Genomic DNA, 18,950 nt, shown 5'->3' with positions numbered 1-18,950 from the left:
AGGCTCAGTAGTTGTGGCGCATGGACTTAGTTGCTCTGCAGCATGTGGGATCTTCCCGGACCAGGGATCAAACTCATGTCCCCTGCGTTGGAAGGCAGATTCTTAATCACTGCGCCACCAGTGAAGTCCCCAGGCTTTCTTGTTTAAATCAAAATCTTGTTTTCTTTTCATGTTGTTTTTTTTTTTTTAATAAGCTCATAAATGTTCTGAATTCTCACTAGTCATTGCTGATCTTTTGTAAAACTGCTGGTATAAGCATTATAAATCACTTGGCTCATGAGTTTCAGACATTTTTGCTTTATAGTACACTCTTCAGTTTTATGGGTATTTATTTTTCCACATAATATAGCAGTATATGCTGCAATTCAGTAATACTGCTCAGCAGTATTAGTGGAATTCAAAATAGAAATCACTTTCCTTTTGACAACTAGTATAATGAATTGGTTGACTATTGCCAAATTTGTGAAGGCAGAAAGATCTTTTTGTAATTTCAAAAATGAACTTGACATTTATAAGTTTTTTGGTACTCTTTCAAATACTGCTCACCAGCTATCTAAAATATATAGTGTAGGATTTATCTTTACTCTGAGGTGCATTTATTCTGCATAGGCTAATTTCGAGATTTCTTTGGGTTTTTCAGGAATCTTAAGGTGTGATATTGATACCACCATTTACTTTCAAGGTTACAAACATTAATCTAGCAAGGCATAGGTATTTGGTGCAACATGTGTGTATTAAACACCAACTGTTTTCACTCTATGCATGCTTGTTTTGCAAAGAATTTTAAATATAATACTGTAATCGCAAAATGGACTGTTTTCAAGATTTTCCTTCACCCTATCCTTGAAAGGGGGGAAAGACATCCTTACTGTGCTGCAAAATGTCTCGTGGTCTCTTAAACAGCATTAACATCTTGTATGTGCTTCTTTACTAAGTTCTTTGTTCTGGAATAAACGGAAAATAGGGCTTTCTTTGAAATGACTGGATAGTCTGTCACTCTCCTCAAGCCTTCTTTCCTTCTACTTTATAGTTCCTACAACAGCAGCCAGCACCCCTGACGCCGTTGACAAGTATCTCGAGACACCTGGAGATGAGAATGAACATGCCCATTTCCAGAAAGCCAAAGAGAGGCTGGAGGCCAAGCACCGCGAGAGGATGTCCCAGGTACATGTGAATTTCCATCCTTCAGTCGTACAATACTGGGGAAATCTGGATTTGCCTCTGCCTCAGAGTCTCCCCAGGGGCTCTATGGTTGATGAATGCCTAGGGGTGGGTAAGGCTCTAATTTTATCCAGATCTTAAAGACATAACATTTTAATTGTAAATGTTTTCAACAAGGGCACCGATTTGGGGCTTTTTGCATTCTCCCTGAACTTGCCACCTAGGAAAGACCCAGGTATAGTAAGTATAGTAAGATTTTATAAGCACAAATTAAGTTGTGTGTACACCTTTCTTGATGGTTTTGTCCCTCTGTTTAGCGTAGTCCTGTAATGGTGTTGTAAATTAAAATCACTTAAAATGTTCGTTAGCAAAGATGAATAGTTTTGTATGGAATACCAAATTATGAAAACTTTGAACCTAACATTTCTTACCGAGTTAATTCATAGGACTCCCCCAGGAGCTTAAAACCAAAGTGAACCATAATGATCATTTCATCTAGTCCCATAAATGACAGATAATGCAGTAAACTTTCAAGCGTTTAGCTTCCCACTCTAGAACAAAGCAATATAAGTAACACAGAGAGGCATTCGGAACCCAAGCCTTTCTTGCTCCTAGTACAGTGCTCTTTTCACTACATTGTGCTACAAATCCTGTTTTTTTTAATCATGTTCTTTATGAAACAAAAAATTGTTTCCAAAACAACTAATTTACATGTAATAATACCAACTACAATTTAAGTTATGCCTGCTACCAGGTGCTAGCTGTTGTATTAGAGGTAGATAATACTGAGGATTTTAGTCCTTTGTCAGATTCTTTTTTTTTTTTTTTTAACGTGGACCATTTCTAAAGTCTTTATTGAATTTGTTACAATATTGCTTCTGTTTTATGTTTGTTTTTTTGGCCCTGAGGCATGTGGGACCTTAGCTCCCCAACCAGGGATCAAACCCTCACCCACTGCATTGGAAGGCGAAGTCTATAACCATTAGACTGCCAGGGAAGTTCCCTTTCTCAGATTCTTTATTCATTCGTTCAGTCATTCAACAAATACGTATCCATCACTTACTTGCCAATCACCGTTTCAACTCATAGTCTATACCCTGAAGAGTGAACATGAAGAAATAATAGGAAAAGTCAGATTCAAGGAAACATAACTGAGTGAATGAAGAAAGAAAAATAGGGTTTTTCTTTAGGAAAGATACACACAATATGTAATCACTGTTGAGAAGGAATAGGACGGCTATCAGCTGCCATACTTATTGCCACTGAAAAGACATCTTTTAAACTTAAATCCTGTCTCACTACTTGTTTCTGAAGCTCTCAGAACCTTGTTATTGCCCACAAAATCCATTTGTGGGAAAATGAAGGCCCCAAAAAGAAAAAGAGCAAAATAAACACTGAACGCTCAGCTTGGCATTTCCAGTGCCTGCCCCCTCACCCAACCTCCTGCACCCCAAATCCAGTCATCTTACTTCCTCTCCCACCTCAACTGCTACCGTCATCATATGGGCAGCCTTAAACCACTCTGCTCAACGTATGCTAAACCCATCACGGCCTCTCTCTGCTCTCAGCATTGATCTCTGGAAAGGTGTCCCACTCTTCTTCACACTGGCACATCTCAGCCGTTCCTTACACTCACGTAGTCCTCAGAGTGAGATAAGCAGTCACTGCTCTTTTGCATTTAACTAAATATTTGCTCACCAGTTTTATTCCTCCAGCTGGATTGTAAACGTTTAATCCCTATACATTTATATAAGTACCTTCCTAACCTTGCATTTCTATCTTGAACCCACTTAGTCATTATTTTTTAAAAAAATACAGATTCTGAATTTTTTCCATTATTTATTGGTCATTTTGAGCCTGTTAATAGCACTGATTTTAACTACTCTTTCAGATATTATAGATCTGTCCTAGAATAGTACCTTTATTTTAGCACACCTATTTAAGCCATGACTTAGTTCATATATGTTTTAATGGACTTTCTTCACCTTTTAGTTACTACCTATATCTGAGATAATTTAAAGAATGTTATCCTGGAGCAGAGAATGTTGTCTCTTAGATTCCAGGGATCATAGACGTATGAGATGCTTGAGATCAACATTTATCATCATAACCGATGGTACTGAATTCTGGAGACTGTTTGAACTTGCCTGCCTCTTAAATCTCTCTGTATTACTTGTCATTTTCTCTGCATGAAACAGCAAAGTCTTTGAATATCCATAAATCCGGATGATACTGATACTTTCATGCATGCAGTGGAAAATTGCTTTATAAGACTATATGGGGCCACTGTGAAGTCTAGATCCTGAGAATTTTTAATTTAAAAATTTCATCTTTTAAAATGATTTTTATTACAGTTTTTTTTATTATTTGTTTTCTTACGATACAGAGAATTTGGGGCTTTTGTTGTTGCCGGGGCTCATGATAACTCTGAACTTACAGATTTCTGTTGTTCTATGTTATGAATAGTATCTAGCAAATATAAGAAGGTGCACGATCATTTATTCCATATGATTTTAACAGTTTTACTATATCCTTAAAGTAAGGTTCTTCAAAATGGAAGTTGACCTTTCTCTACATTTATTATTTTTATGATAGAAGCATCAACATCTTAGGAACGTCTTTTTCTCCTGTCACCAAATATAAATAAACTTAGCTCATCTGTTGGATTTGCCATTTTATAATGGCTAATTGGGCCACAGGGGACAAAAGCATGGTCTTTAGAGCCACAGAGATCTTGGTTTATATCCTTCCTTCTCCATCTTTTTCCTGCATAACTTTGAGCAGGTAACTTAACCTGATCCATAAAAATGGGGATGGCCGGCCTTCCCTGGTGGCGCAGTGGTTGAGAGTCCGCCTGCCGATGCGGGGAACACGGGTTCGTGCCCCGGTTCCGGGAGGATCCCACGTGCCGTGGAGCGGCTGGGCCCGTGAGCCATGGCCGCTGAGCCTGCGCGTCCGGAGCCTGTGCTCCGCAACGGGAGAGGCCACAACAGTGAGAGGCCTGCACACCGCAAAAAAAAAAAAAAAAAATGGGGATGGCCAAGGCTAATCTCATGTGAGAAATCAATTAAACGAGAGCGATTTTGGAAAGCTCTTAATACTGGATCTGGTATTTAGCAGGTCAGGAGTGATGCACTCTATTATCAGTGGACCTCAGTGGAAGCCATTGTTCAAAGGGAGATGTTGAGCCCACAGTGTGTGTTTATCTTTCAGTAAGTAGGCCTAGCGTGATGGTGTAGGTGAATTGTTTTATTTGGAAGGATGGAGGATATTATTAAATTGCTCTGAAAATCAAAATTTTATTTCATTTCTATAGGAGTGCTTATTTTCAATGCATTAGCTAAATAAATCTCCTTAATTATTCCATGGATTCCCCTGCTCAAAGATGAAAGATCTGAATATACAAAGGAAGATGGTAAAGATTTAAATGTAATGCAGGAAATCAGTTTTTCACATTCCAATAAGACATCTGACTTCTGTCTCAAACTAATTTTGAGATTCCTTACCTGAAGAATTTGTGGTAGAATACCGCCACTATGAACATTTTGGAAGCAGGAAATTCAAATATTTTTATTTCAAGGCTTATCTCATCTGTAAAGCAAAAGTAGGCTTCAGTAGCCCCCATCTCACAGGTGCTCTTCATTAACTCTTGGACCCACCGAAGCATCTGGGGCAATATGTTTCTTTTCCTTCTATATCCTGTTCTTGTTCATAGCAGCTGCACATTTTCCCCAATTTTGCTGTGAATGTGTTAGATTATTTCTTATATGCTCTTCACTTGTAACAGAGAATTCATTCCATTCTTTTTTCTCCATAATTTCATGCACACAACATGGGGAAGCTTGTCTTGTACTTTATACAATGGATTGATGCTAACTGACAATGAAGTATCTAATTAAAAACTGACACGATGATGTGATGTGATATTCTCACAGAACTTCTCTGTCAGTAGTTACTTACGCCAAGCTTCAAGGATGTCTGAAAAAAATCAGTTCCTTAGGAATAAATACCTGTAAATAACAGGCTCTTATAATACAGAAATCAGGGTTTCTTGCGCTTTGTATGTCCACAAAGTATGCAAGTAAACAGCTGTCAACAGACCATTATTTTGTTTACTGGATCTTTCTGTTCTTTATATTACCTTGCTCAGGTATGAGCTATACTTAAAAAAAAAAACACTACTTGATAGTGAGTAGTACACTTGAAAAGGAAAAGGAAGCTGTAAATGGTAAGAATCAAATATCGTTTCCTTTCAGCGGCACCCACAGCTGCAGACTTTTCCTTTTTGCATTCAGATCAGTGAGTGAACTTCTCTCAGAGAAATCCTGAGTGAACACCATGGATGAGAAGAGGAAGTCTTATTTTCCTATAAAACAGATCAGCCTGGTTACCAAATTAGTGTTACTTACCAAGAATACTTTTTGCTACATTCAGAACATTACAATGTGTACTGTCTTGGAATTTTTGGAGGAATTTAGAGTATTCTTTGCTGTTGGTGAGGCAAGTTGGCAAGCAAAATGTTCTCATTGCCCCTCAGTTCTGTGGATCTTAGGATTTCTGACAGCTGAAATCTTCATTTCCTTCCTCTATTATATACTTCTTGGTACTGTGCTCATGGCATGTGTACACATGCATACAGTGTTACATATGTTTTTCCCCCCCTTCGTACTGTTTGAATTTTTATAACTTGCTTTCACAAAAGACTAAAACCAACGTGTTCAATTTAATGTTGGAAGACCTTGTACAGGTAATATATGCCTTTTAGGAATCGTTGACATTGGTGCACATCAAATAAAATGACTTTCAGCTATTTCTGAAAGTAATAGAAAAGAAAAAACACCAACTTTGTTTCAAAGAGCCATATAAAGGTGAACATTTATGTTTACTCTACTGCTGTGATAGAGTATATACATCTTAGTGAGAGGTCAAATATTATTGAGCTGGGAATGGAACGTGATCCTATTTGTCATGTTTAAAATGTCAAATGTAGAAAAAAAAACCACAGTGATCTAGCTCATTAAATCTATATTTGAAGAAAGAACTGATGGTTTTAAATGATTTCCTCCTTTTGTAGGTCATGAGAGAGTGGGAAGAGGCAGAGCGTCAAGCAAAGAACTTGCCTAAAGCTGATAAGAAAGCAGTGATCCAGGTAAACCCTGAGTCCATCCTCCACCAAGCATCACACCCTTGTTGATGTAGTGCCTGCACCTTTTCAAGCAACTGCTGGAACCTCATGCCTGATCGTTCATATTTCCCTCAACTTGGACTACTGCTCATCATTGTCTAATAATTCAGTTGCTTAAACCCTGCCTTACTTTTGCTCCCAATTAGCTCATTATAATTCATTTCTTTAAAACTCACATTGTTACTTAAAGTCTAATTTTTATCAGTAATATATCTTTCTGGTTGCCATAATCTTCTGCTACTTCTTCCCCGTGGCAAATTTACATGATAATTTGAATTTTTGACTGGATCCCCTCTGAGAATTACCTTCAGTAAACCATGAGGTTATCATGATCATTTTCTTAAAGTTCTTTGAGTAAGAGAGGACGTTCATAAATATGCATGTAATTGAGAGTTTCAAGAGTATATACATTTATTCTACCTTACAATTAGTCAAGTCAGTTTTCAGTGACCATATAAAATAATGATTTACATTGAGAAATTAGGTCTGGGGATGAAAAGCAGGGAAATGGAGGGGAATCCATAAAACATGCTGAATTAGTCAAAATGTTGGAATGACTGAAGTCTTTGAACACAACAAAGTATGATATCCCTTTTAAAAGACTTGAATTTGCTGCTCCGTCCTATTTGTCTGGTTCCCGATTGTCATGTGCCTCTGTTTGTGACGGCAGCATTTCCAGGAAAAGGTGGAGTCTCTGGAGCAGGAAGCAGCCAATGAGAGACAGCAGTTGGTGGAGACGCACATGGCCAGAGTGGAAGCCATGCTCAATGACCGCCGCCGCCTGGCCCTGGAGAATTACATCACCGCTCTGCAGGCTGTGCCGCCACGGGTAGGCTTCCCTTCACAGCTCAGGGCACAGCAGCCAGTAGGCATGGGGACACTGGGGACTGAAGGCCATAAGAAAGATATCGGGAGAAGTTTCTAAGAGCACCATTATTCACAGGTTCAACCTCAGTCTGTTTTATCTTGAAGGTTAAAGGGTCACAGAGCAGCTGCCTCCATAGTACCATCTCTGCACAGTAGACACACCTTTCCACCGAGGAGTCAGACAGGCTTCCCGGGGACTCACAGTGCAAGACCTGATTTGAGTTGATATCCCTGGATGGTGACAGTTCATGATATAGTTGAAGTCAGGGAACCACAAGAGCTGGAAGGAATTTAGATGTAACCTAGCCCAGCCCCCTTATCATGTGATGTAACTGAGATCAAGAAAAGCTGAGATTTGGCTGGGTTATAAGGATTTTTAGTGGAAAAATAGGACCTAGAACTGAAATTTCCTGCTGAGAACAGCAGCCATATTCTCTGGGGATAGGAGCCCTATTTGGTCATGACGTCCACAGCAAAGGGGTTTATTTGTGGTATTCAGGGATAAATGCCCAGAAAGGCTTACTAAGCACTGCAAGCATAGGCTTCATGGGAGAGCTTACTTTGGATGTAAGGAACATTCTGAGCATGAGTGTGTGTACATCATGTCCGCTTGTTCTCTCCATTACTGAGTGAGGAATATTGAAATCTCCAACTATAATTGTGGATTGGACTCTTTCTCATGTGATACCCTCAGGTTTTGCTTTGTGTATTTTGAGGATCTGTTCTTAGGTGCATAAACATTCAGTGTTGCTATGTCCTCTCTACCCCCTTATCATTATGAAATGTCCTTCTTTATTCCTAGTAATATGTTTTGTTCTAAAATTACTGTGTCTGATATTAATTAAGATACTCTAGCTTTCTTTTAATGTATCATAGTGTATCATTTTTCCATCCTTGTGTGGCCTCTCCCGTTGTGGAGCACAGGCTCTGGACGCGCAGGCTCAGCGGCCATGGGTCACAGGCCCAGCCGCTCTGTGGCATGTGGGATCTTTCCGGACCGGGGCACGAACCTGTGTCCCCTGCATTGGCAGGCGGACTCTCAACCACTGCACCACCAGGGAAGCCCCATCCTTGTGTTTTTGTTTAACCTATTTGTTTATATTTGAAGTACATTTCTTCTAAGCAACATATACTTGGGTCTTGCCCTTTAATTAAGAGGACCATTTAATGAAGTTATTGATATGATTATGCCTAAATCCATCATCATGCAATTTGTTTTCTAGTTGTCCCATCTGTTCCTCGTTCCCCCTTTATTTTTTGCTACCTTTTGGATTAATTGAATATATTTTATGATTCTATTTTGTGTCCTTTGTTGGCTTTTACCTTTAACTCTTTATTATTTTAGTGTTTGCTTTAGAGTTTGTAGAAAACATCTTTAACTTTTCACAATGGTATTATACCAGTACAAATGATGTTATACCACTTCCCTTATATTACAAGAACCTTACAATAAGTTACTTCCATTTCACGTTTCCTACTCTTTGGGCTGTTGTTGTCATACTTTTTCCATACTACATTATTGTTATTTCTTAAACAGTCAATTATCTTTTAAAGAGTTAAATAATAAGAAAAATATTTAGTTACCCATATATTTACCATTTCTGGTGTTCTTTGTTCCTTGTGTAGGTCCATCTGGAATCATTTTTCTTCTACCCAGAGGACTTCCTTTAAAATTTATTTTAATGCATTTAGATTCGTAAAGAATTCTTTGTGCTTGGGTATGCCTGAAAATATCCTTATTTCACCTTTCCTTTAAAAGACATTTTTACTGGGATAGAATTCTGAGTTGAAATTTTTCTTCAATTGCCTTGATGTTGATGCTCCATTGTCTTCTTGTTTGCATTGTTTGCAACAAAAATACTTATATCATCCTTTTCTTTATGTCTCTGTAAATAATATATCTTTTTTTTTTAATCTGGTTGCTTTTAGGGTTTTTTCCTTTATCACTAGTTTTGAGCAATTTGATTATGATGTGTCCTGGTATATTTCAACCTGCCATTAATCCCCTCTGGCTGTTTTTCATATCATACATTATAGTTTTCATGTCTAGAATTTTAATCTGGATTTTTGTATGTTTGTTTCATATTTTCCATATCTTTACTTAATTTTTGAACCTTTGGAATTTTGTTATTGGCTTTCCGGCATTGTGAAGTTCACCTTGTTGAGTGCTGGGTATTTTTGGATACCTATTACTATTCCTGAGCTTTGTTCTGTAATGCAGTAAATTACTTGGAAACAGAGTAGTTATCAACCTGTGGCTAGTGATTCCTCAATCCTGAAGCAAGATCCTTCTGAGTAATCTACCATGAATGTTGAGTTTTTCCATCTAGATCATGGAAACAAGTACTATTTCTGACCCTGTGTGAACACCAGACACTGTTACCGCTAATCCTTTTGGGTGATTTTTTTTTCCCATGGCCTCATGTTTCTTTCATGTGTGTGCATTGATCATTAGTCAGCTGTATTCTCATAGGGTATCATCTCCAGTTTCTCTCTCTGAGCAACTCCTTCCTCTCCAGTATTTTTTCCTGTGACTGCCAGCCACCTCCGTCTCTTCAGACTCTCACCCCATATCTTCAGCTCTCTGGAATCTCCCAGGCTCTGACTGGGTTCCCACGCCTGTAGCCACAGCCTGGAAACTCAAGGCAGTAAGCTTGGGCAATTGTAGAGTTCATAATATGTTTCTTATTTCTCAGTGGTCTCTGTCCCTCACCTGGCATCTGATATCTTACAGAAATATAGTCCTATATAGTTTGTCCATTTTTTGGTGGTTACTGGCAGCAGGGTAAATCTAGTTTCCACTACTTATCTTGGCTGGAAGTGGCAGTCTGTGTGTACACTATGTAACTAAACCAAAAAAACACCCACTTGCACTGATTCTCCTCGTCATTTTGATTTTTCTTTCTATACTAAGGTTCAGAGCAGAAAGCTCTGAGGAACCGTAAGAGAGCTCTGGTACTCTTCCAGATGGCGAAATGGTATTGACCCTGTTTTACCAGTGATGTCACTGAGATTGAGTGGCTAGTTCAGGGTGACACCACTAGTAATGGACAGGGTGGAGCTGTGAGTCACAGGTGACCACCGCAGGGCCTTCTACCAGACCAGGCTTCCTCTCGGAACAGAAACCTTTTGAAAAAGAATATTCACATTAGCATTTTCATTTTCTCTTCAGAAAAACATCTGTCCTGGCACTGTTCAGTAAAATTATGTTTATGTATCTGGAGAATGAGTTCCTTGGTTACTGTCTTTTTTTACAGGACTTTATTTTGGGGTGCGGGGCCATCAGCATCATTTGCCAGAGCAAGGCAGGGCGGTGGGTGTTGAGACCAGAATCTGAACAGCTGACATTTAGTGAAGCGTTCCAGCTAAAAGTTCTATTTCTGAAGTAAGATCTTTGCTAAATGGTCATTGATAGAGCTAAAAGTAAGATGAGGACTGAATGGAGTCTTCAACAAATGCATATTTCATATCTTTCAGTTCAGTCCCATCAGCCATCACAGGAAAGACAGTGACAAGAATAATGTTTGCCAAAGCTTCTTGTGTTATCAAAGGGGATAATTTCAGATTTGGTCATAATCATGCTTGCCCAGAGTCAGGTGATCACGCCGTGTAGAATTAGACAACATGTTTATTTGAAATAAAAATTTTAAATTGGATTAAGAACTATTTAACTGTCAAAAAATCAGATATTTGTTGATTGATCCAAGGATTCACGTTGAATTCTTACCTAGAAATGCATAAAACTCTCCCATCTAATAAAAACTGGGACTGGGTAGGTACAGGCATGCAATCTTGGGATTACCTGCCATTTTTGTTAAGTTATTGTCTTTGTGGGTTTTATTTGAATTTTAATGTATAGCTTGACATGGCACTTAGCTCCACACTTTGGAAAATGCGAGAAAATTCTAAATCCCTTCTTGAGGGCTTTTATATATTGCTGTTGAAAGACATAAATCAGAAGCTTGCCAGTAACTCTCTGAGAAAGGTCATGTCTTGTATTGGAGCCGTAAATAAGTATTTCTGAAACCTCCCTCATACTTACACAGTGCCTGGGAAATACAAAATATTTACTCAATGTTAGCTGAATATAAGAAAATGAATTAGTCAGGTGTTTTTTTCTGTAGATTCTGTAGCTGATAATCACGTCAGAATAACTATCCCCTTAACCCTGACCACTTTTGCCAAATAGTCCCCAACTTCACAAACAGGAATCTGGAGCAACGCGGATTGTTTATACAGTCTCTTTGAAGCTTAGGTTTAATCCATGCTTTCATTTTTTTTTTAAACCCAAGCTTGGAAGTATGACGTGATGATGTTTTTGTGCAGCTGGAATTCCTTGGTCTACCACGAATTTCATTTGTGAGTCCCCGTGTCTGTGTGTGCTTTATGTTCCAAATTTCCTTTTTGATGAATTACAGTCCTACTGGCTGATACACTGAATGGCCAACCTAGAAGTGCATTGTTTGAATCATATTTAGAATTTTTATATACATATATACTTCACATATTACAGTTGTTAAAACAGTCTCTCCATGTCCGTCCATCCTCTTCCCCCCTCTCTCAACCCCCAGGAATAAAAAAATTAGAATGCAGTTGTGTCTTTGCACTAGGATAAACTCTTAATCTGTAGAGGGCTAGTAACTCTTCTAAGGACCAGCTCTTCAAAATTTTCACTTCTCTAAAAGTTTCCTTGGAAAAATAAAGGAGTTACACTTTTTTTTCCAGAAAAGTTAAAGTCTTCTCCAAAGTGGCATCGCACATGGTTAAACTTCTATCACCCTTGGAGGCCTTTAAGCTACTAAACATAAGTACTGCTTTAAACTAAATTATCATCACAAAACACAGGACTTTGGCTTCTTACTTTCACAGAGCTCAAATTGATGCAACTCATGAAATAATGAGATAAATACTATCTGAGCCTTCCCTCCTGTAACTGGCAGGGTCTACTTCATAGATGGAGAAAAGATTATGCTATTGCCTGACTGTTCAACATTCTCTGTAATCTGAAGAGAAACTATACTTAAGTGGGATCCCATATGGATAAACTAAAGGCTGCATAGGAATTTCTGTTTAAAATAAACTTTCCATTGTAGGCTTAGGTCTGGAAAAATTTAGGAGCTGGAGTAAGAACTGAAATGTTTTAAAGATAAGAGACAAAAAGCCAAAGCTTTCTATGTAATTCTGGGATTTTTAGTGTCTTTACAGATACTCAGTCTAAATCTCCATTAGACAACATCCTAATTACTATCCTGACTTCAACAACTTTTAAGAATTTTCTGTGTGGAAGAAAGAATTAAGAAACATTTTCATGTATGTCTGTGTGTCTGTGTGCCAGTAGTGTTGTTGTGGTTTTTATCCAGTGTCTCAGGAGATATCTTATACTAAATTTGGATACTAAATACTGCATTGCAGCCATCTTATCCGTACTAAAATTAATTTCATGTTTGTATCTGATGCTTCACACTCAGACTCTCAACATTTAATTGAGCAAAAAAATTGGGAGGCAGTTTCTTTAGCACCTGCACTCTTTCCTTTCTCATTTCTTTTCTTTTTTTTCTAATTGAAGCATAGTTGACTTACAATATTATATTAGGTTCAGGTGTAAAACATAGTGATTATATATTTTTATAGATTGCATACCATACAGAGTTATTATATAATATTATTGACTGTATTCCCCATGCTGTACATTACATCCCTGGGACGTGTTTGTTTTACAACTAGAGGTTTCTACCTCTTAATCCCCTTCACCAATTTCACCCATTATTCCCCTCTTCTCCTGCTGGTGACCATCAGTTTGTTCTCTGTATCTGTGAGTCTGTTTTTGTTTCTTTATATTTGTTCATTTGTTTTATTTTTTGGATTCCCCATATACGTGAAAACATAGTATTTGTCTTTGTCTGATTTATTTCACTAATTATAATACTCTCCAGATTCATCCATGCTGTTGCAAGTGTATATACCACACTTTTTTTTTTTTTTTTTTTTTTTTTTTTTTTTTGTGGTACGAGGGCCTCTCACTGCTGTGGCCTCTCCCATTGCGGAGCACAGGCTCCGGACATGCAGGCTCAGCGGCCATGGCTCACGGGCCCAGCCGCTCCGCAGCATGTGGGATCCTCCCGAACTGGGGCACAAATACGTGTCCCCTGCATCGGCAGGCAGACTCCCAACCACTGCGCCACCAGAGAAGCCCTATACTACATCTTCTTTACACATTCATCTGGCAGTTGGCACTTAGGTTGCTTTTATATCTTGGCTATTGTAAATAAACCTACTATGAACATTGGGGTGCATACATCTTTCTGAATTAGTGTCTTCATTCTCTTTGGGTAAATACCAAGGAATGGAATTGCTAGATTGTATGGTAGTTCTATTTTTAATTTTTTGAGGAATCTCCATGCTGCTTTCCATAATGGCTCTACCAGTTTACACTCCCACCAACAGTATATTAGATTACTTCAGCCAAATGTTAAATTTTCTTGAGATTCCTGAAAATGTCTTCATACAATTCTTTAGTAGAATGATTTGTGAGATTTACTATGAAGGAGCACGGTTTTTTCCCTAAATTGAGATTTTGCTCACTGCTGTTAGGTGTATTTTAGCAGCAGGGCAATACGTGTTCAATAAAAAGTAGCAATCGTTGGAGAAAATAAAAGGCAGCAATTAGTTGGTATGCCGTGGCAGGCAAACTAGTGACAGCATGAGGAGGTACCAACTAAATCAGTCTTTAGCCAATATGAATGTTGGTGTAACTATATGTTTTATAACGTAAACAGAAACTGAGGTGCTAAACTTGACTGCTTTTGTTTTTATATAATTTCTAACTGCCCTTCTCCCTGCAGTTCTTCATTTTCTGCTAATCACTTCTGGTCGCAAAAGAAATAGGAAGCGTTGATAGAATATATGCAGATAATATATATCTCCAAGGTAAATATACCGCATCTACACCTCAATATAATGGATGGTAAATAAATTAAAAGTTATTTGCTGACATCTTAATATGTGAAGGCACTGAGGGAGATGAGCACTAAGAAGTTTCAAACATCCTACCCTCAAGTTTTTTGTTGTTTTTTTAAATTTATTTATTTTTGGCTGCCTTGGGTCTTCATTGCTGCGCGTGGGCTTTCTCTAGTTGCAGTGAGTGGGGGCTACTCTTCGTTGCGGTGCGCAGGCTCCTCAATGCAGTGGCTTCTCTTGTTGCAGAGCACGGGCTCTAGGCACATGGGCTCCAGTAGTTGTGACACGCGGGCTCAATAGTTGTGGCACATGGGCTTAGTTGCTCCGCGGCATGTGGGATCATCCCAGACAAGGGCTTGAAGCCGTGTCCCCTGCATTGGCAGGCGTATTCTTAACGACTGCGCCACCAGGGAAGTCCCCAAGTTTTGAATATAATCAAAATTTTGTAAAGCTGATCAGAATGTACTTAAAAGATTACTGGCTTGAAAATCATCTTTGAGGAATATAATTATCCTGTACCTTATATATTTATTATTCATTCATTCATCATTCATTTATTTTTAGTTGAGGTTTGTAAAATTTGGTGAGCACAAGGGGACTTGTTAACTTGAGAGCTTTTAAGGACAGACCCCATATCAAATGGTGGGTGGAAAGACAAATGGGAGAATTCTCATTTATTAAACAAAGTCCTATAAACTGTGCTGTGTGGTTTGCATGCTATTCCGGAAAAGCCTCTCAGTATTACCTCTTACCTTGCTTTGAATCTTTACCTAGCTGAATAGACAGATCTTACTAAAGACCAGCAGGAAGTGTGTAATGAGAGACACTAGTGTTTTCTGTTTTTAATTGAATTAAGTTAAATAGAAAATTAAGATGTATGTAGGCAAGGCATCCACTTGAAAGCTGTCCTGTGCCTCTGAGACCCTATTCCTCACCCAGATTCCCTCCATAGCAGAGCCCCACTTAGTCACTGTCTTCAAAGTCGAAATAGCTCTTCATCCGATGCTGTCAAACGTACAGCACTGGGATGTCATATTTCGTTCTAGCAAAGGTTGCACATACATATTTATATGTCAATACCTATTTTCATTCATTCTTGAAAATGAAAGCCCATTATGAAAACATAAATATTTAGTTGTTTTAGACAAATGCATAGCACATTATTTAATAATCCAGTGGTTACTTAACTGTCTGGCGTTACAGATATCTGCCCTACAGAACAGGTAGCAACAAGGGATCTTCTCCCTAGAAACGTGTGTGTGTGCACACAAAATTACACATAGGTTTCCTTTTATTGTTTCTAGGAGGTCAAGGCACTGTGGTTAGGTAGAGTATGAGAAGAGAGTGAAATTGAAAGAAATATAAATGTGCATATCTTAGAACATGGTGTAGCCACTTGGGGGATTTGTGAAGCAAAAATGCCGAAATCTAAGTATGAATATACAAAATTGAAGCATACTGTAATTCTCTCTTAAGAAGTCAAGAGTATGGCATGGTTGGCATTTGTCAGATGATCAGACCATTTGACAAATCTTTCTGAAGGTCTGTGGTATCTTAAAACATCTTTTGTTTACGATTTCTTCCTCAACTCTGCGGGCTTTGCCATCTGGGTTGCGTTAATAATCCTGTTCATCACTGAGGGCTTCAGCATGTTTCACTGCGTGACTAAACGAGAGTTGAAGACATACAAATCCAAACACTTTCTGGCGCTTCTTTGCTCGCAGGTCAGCAGATCCAAGCTCTGTATCCAATGGATGCTAAGCTGGTCCAAAAGCATAAATCATGGGGTTTGGGCCAGATCCTAAATTTCAGTTTTGTATGCTGTCTTCATTGATGTATAGCTGGGGTCTGTGTAACTGAAGAAAGAACCGGTCCCTCTGCTCTTAGTACTTTGACACCAAATATGTGTGGGGTTTTCCCTCCCATAAAATAATTCTGACACTAACTACCTGTAGTTAGCATAGATCGCCACGGGTTAAGGGTTCAGTCCCACAAGGCTGCCCCCTCCCTCACTTCAGAAGCCAGTCGCAAAATCCTAGATTTTCACCTTGTATTTCTGATGCACCAGCTATAAATCAACGGTCCCCATGACCTGCTCCTCAGGTTTGATAATTCACTAGAACAACTCACAGAATAAGTACCTTATTTACTGTTAGCAATGTATTGTAAAGGATAGAACTCAGGAAGAGTTAGATGGAAAAGACTGTAGGGCACAGTATGGGGGAAGGGGTGTGCAGCTTGCATGCCCTCTCCAGGCATGGTACCCTCCTGGCATCCCAATGTGTTCTCCAGCTGGGAAGCTCTCTGAATTCCATTGCTTAGGGGTTTTCTTGGGGAGGTTCCATTAAGTAGCCATGAATGATTAAATCATTGGCTATTGGTGATTAAACTCAGTCTCCAGCCCCTCTCCCTTCCCTGGAGATCAGAAAACGGGGCTGAAAGCTCCAACCCTCTAATCATTTGGTTGGTTCTCTTGTGTCTGGAACCAAGGACTAAGACCAAATATTGGTTCCTCTAGCAACCAGTTCCCATCCTCCAAGAGTCACCTCGTTAGCATACAAAAAGATACTCTTATCTCTCTAAGGGTCTAATAAGCTCTTGTGTCTGGAACCAAGGACTAAGACCAAATACTATGACAAAACATGCTCCTGCCACCAAATTTTATAACTGTTTTAGGAGCTCTGTGTCAGGAACTGGGGTTCAGAGACCAAACATGTATTTCTTTTTTTTTTTCTGGTACACGGGCCTCTCACTGTTGTAGTTTCTCCTGTTGCGGAGCACAGGCTCCGGACACGCAGGCTCAGCGGCCATGGCTCACGGGCCCAGCCACTCCGCGGCATGTGGGATCTTCCCGGACCGGGGCACGAACCCGTGTCCCCTGCATCGGCAGGCGGACTCTCAACCACTGCGCCACCAGGGGAGCCCGAAACATGTATTTCTTATGTCACGGTAACCAAAATAAATTATTGCTGAGAACTAGCAAAATATCCCAGAAACAAACTAAAACCTACCAGATTTGACAAACTGTCCAGAGGTCCCTAATTTGTGAGTGACAGGATTAAAACCACCCTTATTTTCCATATTTTATAGTACAGTATAACCTATTTTTAATTACCAAGTTTGCCATCTTATAACTTGGAACAAGTGACTTAATTAGAAGGATTCTTTCTTCTCTATTTGCAAATTGGGGTTAATCATTCTACTTTTTTGTAATTAGCATTGTCTAGCTTTTTGTTAGCCATAATTAGAAAAACAAAAGGATTAATCGAAGGTTGAGATGAGACTGTGAAGTAGAAAGATATCTTCCTCCCTGAGAAGAGAACGACTGTTAGGACAGACTGTAGGGGCTTTGGTGCCTTGTTCCTATTAGGAAGTCGTCTGCCTCCTTGTGGAGGAGGGATGGGATGGGAGATGGCTTTGCCTGTGTACTGTTGTGCTGTGTTACAGAGCCAAATAGTAATCTGGATATGCTGGGAAGGGATATATCTAATGCCTCCATATTACCAAAGCTGGAGGAACACTGAATGGAGCCGGGCATGAGAATCTACTCCCATTTCCTCTGTTGCTTCTTCAACACTTCTGTGTTCAACCTGACATAGAATTGTCATTTGCCTTCTTACAGTCATGTTAAACTATTACAAAAATCACTTATGTGCTCTTCTGAAGAAAGGAATATGCAGTGGACTTTAGCTCAACTCCTAGTTTTAAACCTTTGTGATCAAAGGTTCCCGTGGAAGCTTCCCCAAATGGGTTTTTTTTTTCAGATTTTTCTTGCAACCGTGAGAGTGCATGTGAAATGCCGAGGAAGGTCTACCGTGGCAAAATAAACTCATCCAAGAGACCATCTCAAGCGGAAAGAGGTTAAACTCTCTTAAGGGAGTTTTTTAAACCTGCACACAGAGATTTTGTACATTGTACATCTATGTGCTCAAGATATCTCAAAATCCAAGATGTAGAACTGTGAAAATAATGGCCCTGAACCTACTTATGAAAACAGGAGAGAATTGCATTTTCTTGGTAGGTGATTAACTTCCCCAGTCACAGGATTGGAAACAACTAGGGTTCAATTTAATGCTTCAGGAGAGGGTTTTCTGAATACGTCCCTTGTGAACTAGAAAGCTTAGGGTGCTTCCCCATAAAGTGACTCATTTACTTCCTTCTTGACAAGATTATGCTTAGGGCTTTTAAAGGCTCTTGACAGATCATTCCCTCCCATCAGGAGATGGTTTCAGGCACAAGTGTCTGTTATGATAAGATGCCAGATTTCTACATCAAGCGTAACGCTGCAGAGAGGCAGAGTGGAGCTGAACAATTGTGTCTTAATGTACCACAGTTCCAAGTGAACTGTGGAATAGAAAGCTACCCACTCAGACGTGATTGGCATTGAGTCAGTCAAATGTGTCTGATTGATCCAAAGTCCATGGACACCAAGTTTATGAAATTGCATAAAAGAACCAAGTGAAAAAGGCAATACATCTGAGAAGTGGGAACATTAATTTCTTAAAGTTACCTTTTAGAGGGAAAGGCTGTGAAATTTCTTTCAAAATTCCATGCATCAGCCTGACATCAAAACCCAAGCCACAAGAAGACAAACTATAACATCTTTTGAAATTAAGGATATGAATCTTGTGGACACTGGGGTTTGAACATTCTCTAGAGCCTATGAAATATTTTCTGGGAAGAGTTCCCCATTAAAACAGCTCCCTAAAGGACCCCAACAGACTGGGTGGATAGATCAGTATGTACCAAAAAATTGGGAATGCATCTCTTCTTGGTTGAG

At 39.2% G+C, this 18,950-nt stretch overlaps 1 protein-coding gene across 6 annotated transcripts in view; it reads left to right on the top strand.

The window, feature by feature from the left end:
• Positions 1-18,950, top strand: part of APP (amyloid beta precursor protein) — a 276,610-nt gene that overhangs the window by 184,516 nt on the left and 73,144 nt on the right. For all 6 annotated transcript variants that reach the window (XM_033855992.2, XM_033855991.2, XM_033855990.2 and 3 more), the window contains 3 exons: positions 1,031-1,164; positions 6,236-6,310; positions 7,017-7,175. In XM_033855992.2, the coding sequence (XP_033711883.1) occupies positions 1,031-1,164; positions 6,236-6,310; positions 7,017-7,175 (368 nt within the window). The remainder of the gene's footprint in view (positions 1-1,030; positions 1,165-6,235; positions 6,311-7,016; positions 7,176-18,950) is intronic.

Source organism: Tursiops truncatus, chromosome 4, assembly GCF_011762595.2.
Source record: "Tursiops truncatus isolate mTurTru1 chromosome 4, mTurTru1.mat.Y, whole genome shotgun sequence".
Classification (NCBI taxonomy): domain Eukaryota; kingdom Metazoa; phylum Chordata; class Mammalia; order Artiodactyla; family Delphinidae; genus Tursiops; species Tursiops truncatus.
The sequence above is the reverse complement of the archived record's forward strand: the minus strand, read 5'-3'. Positions and strand labels throughout refer to the sequence as shown.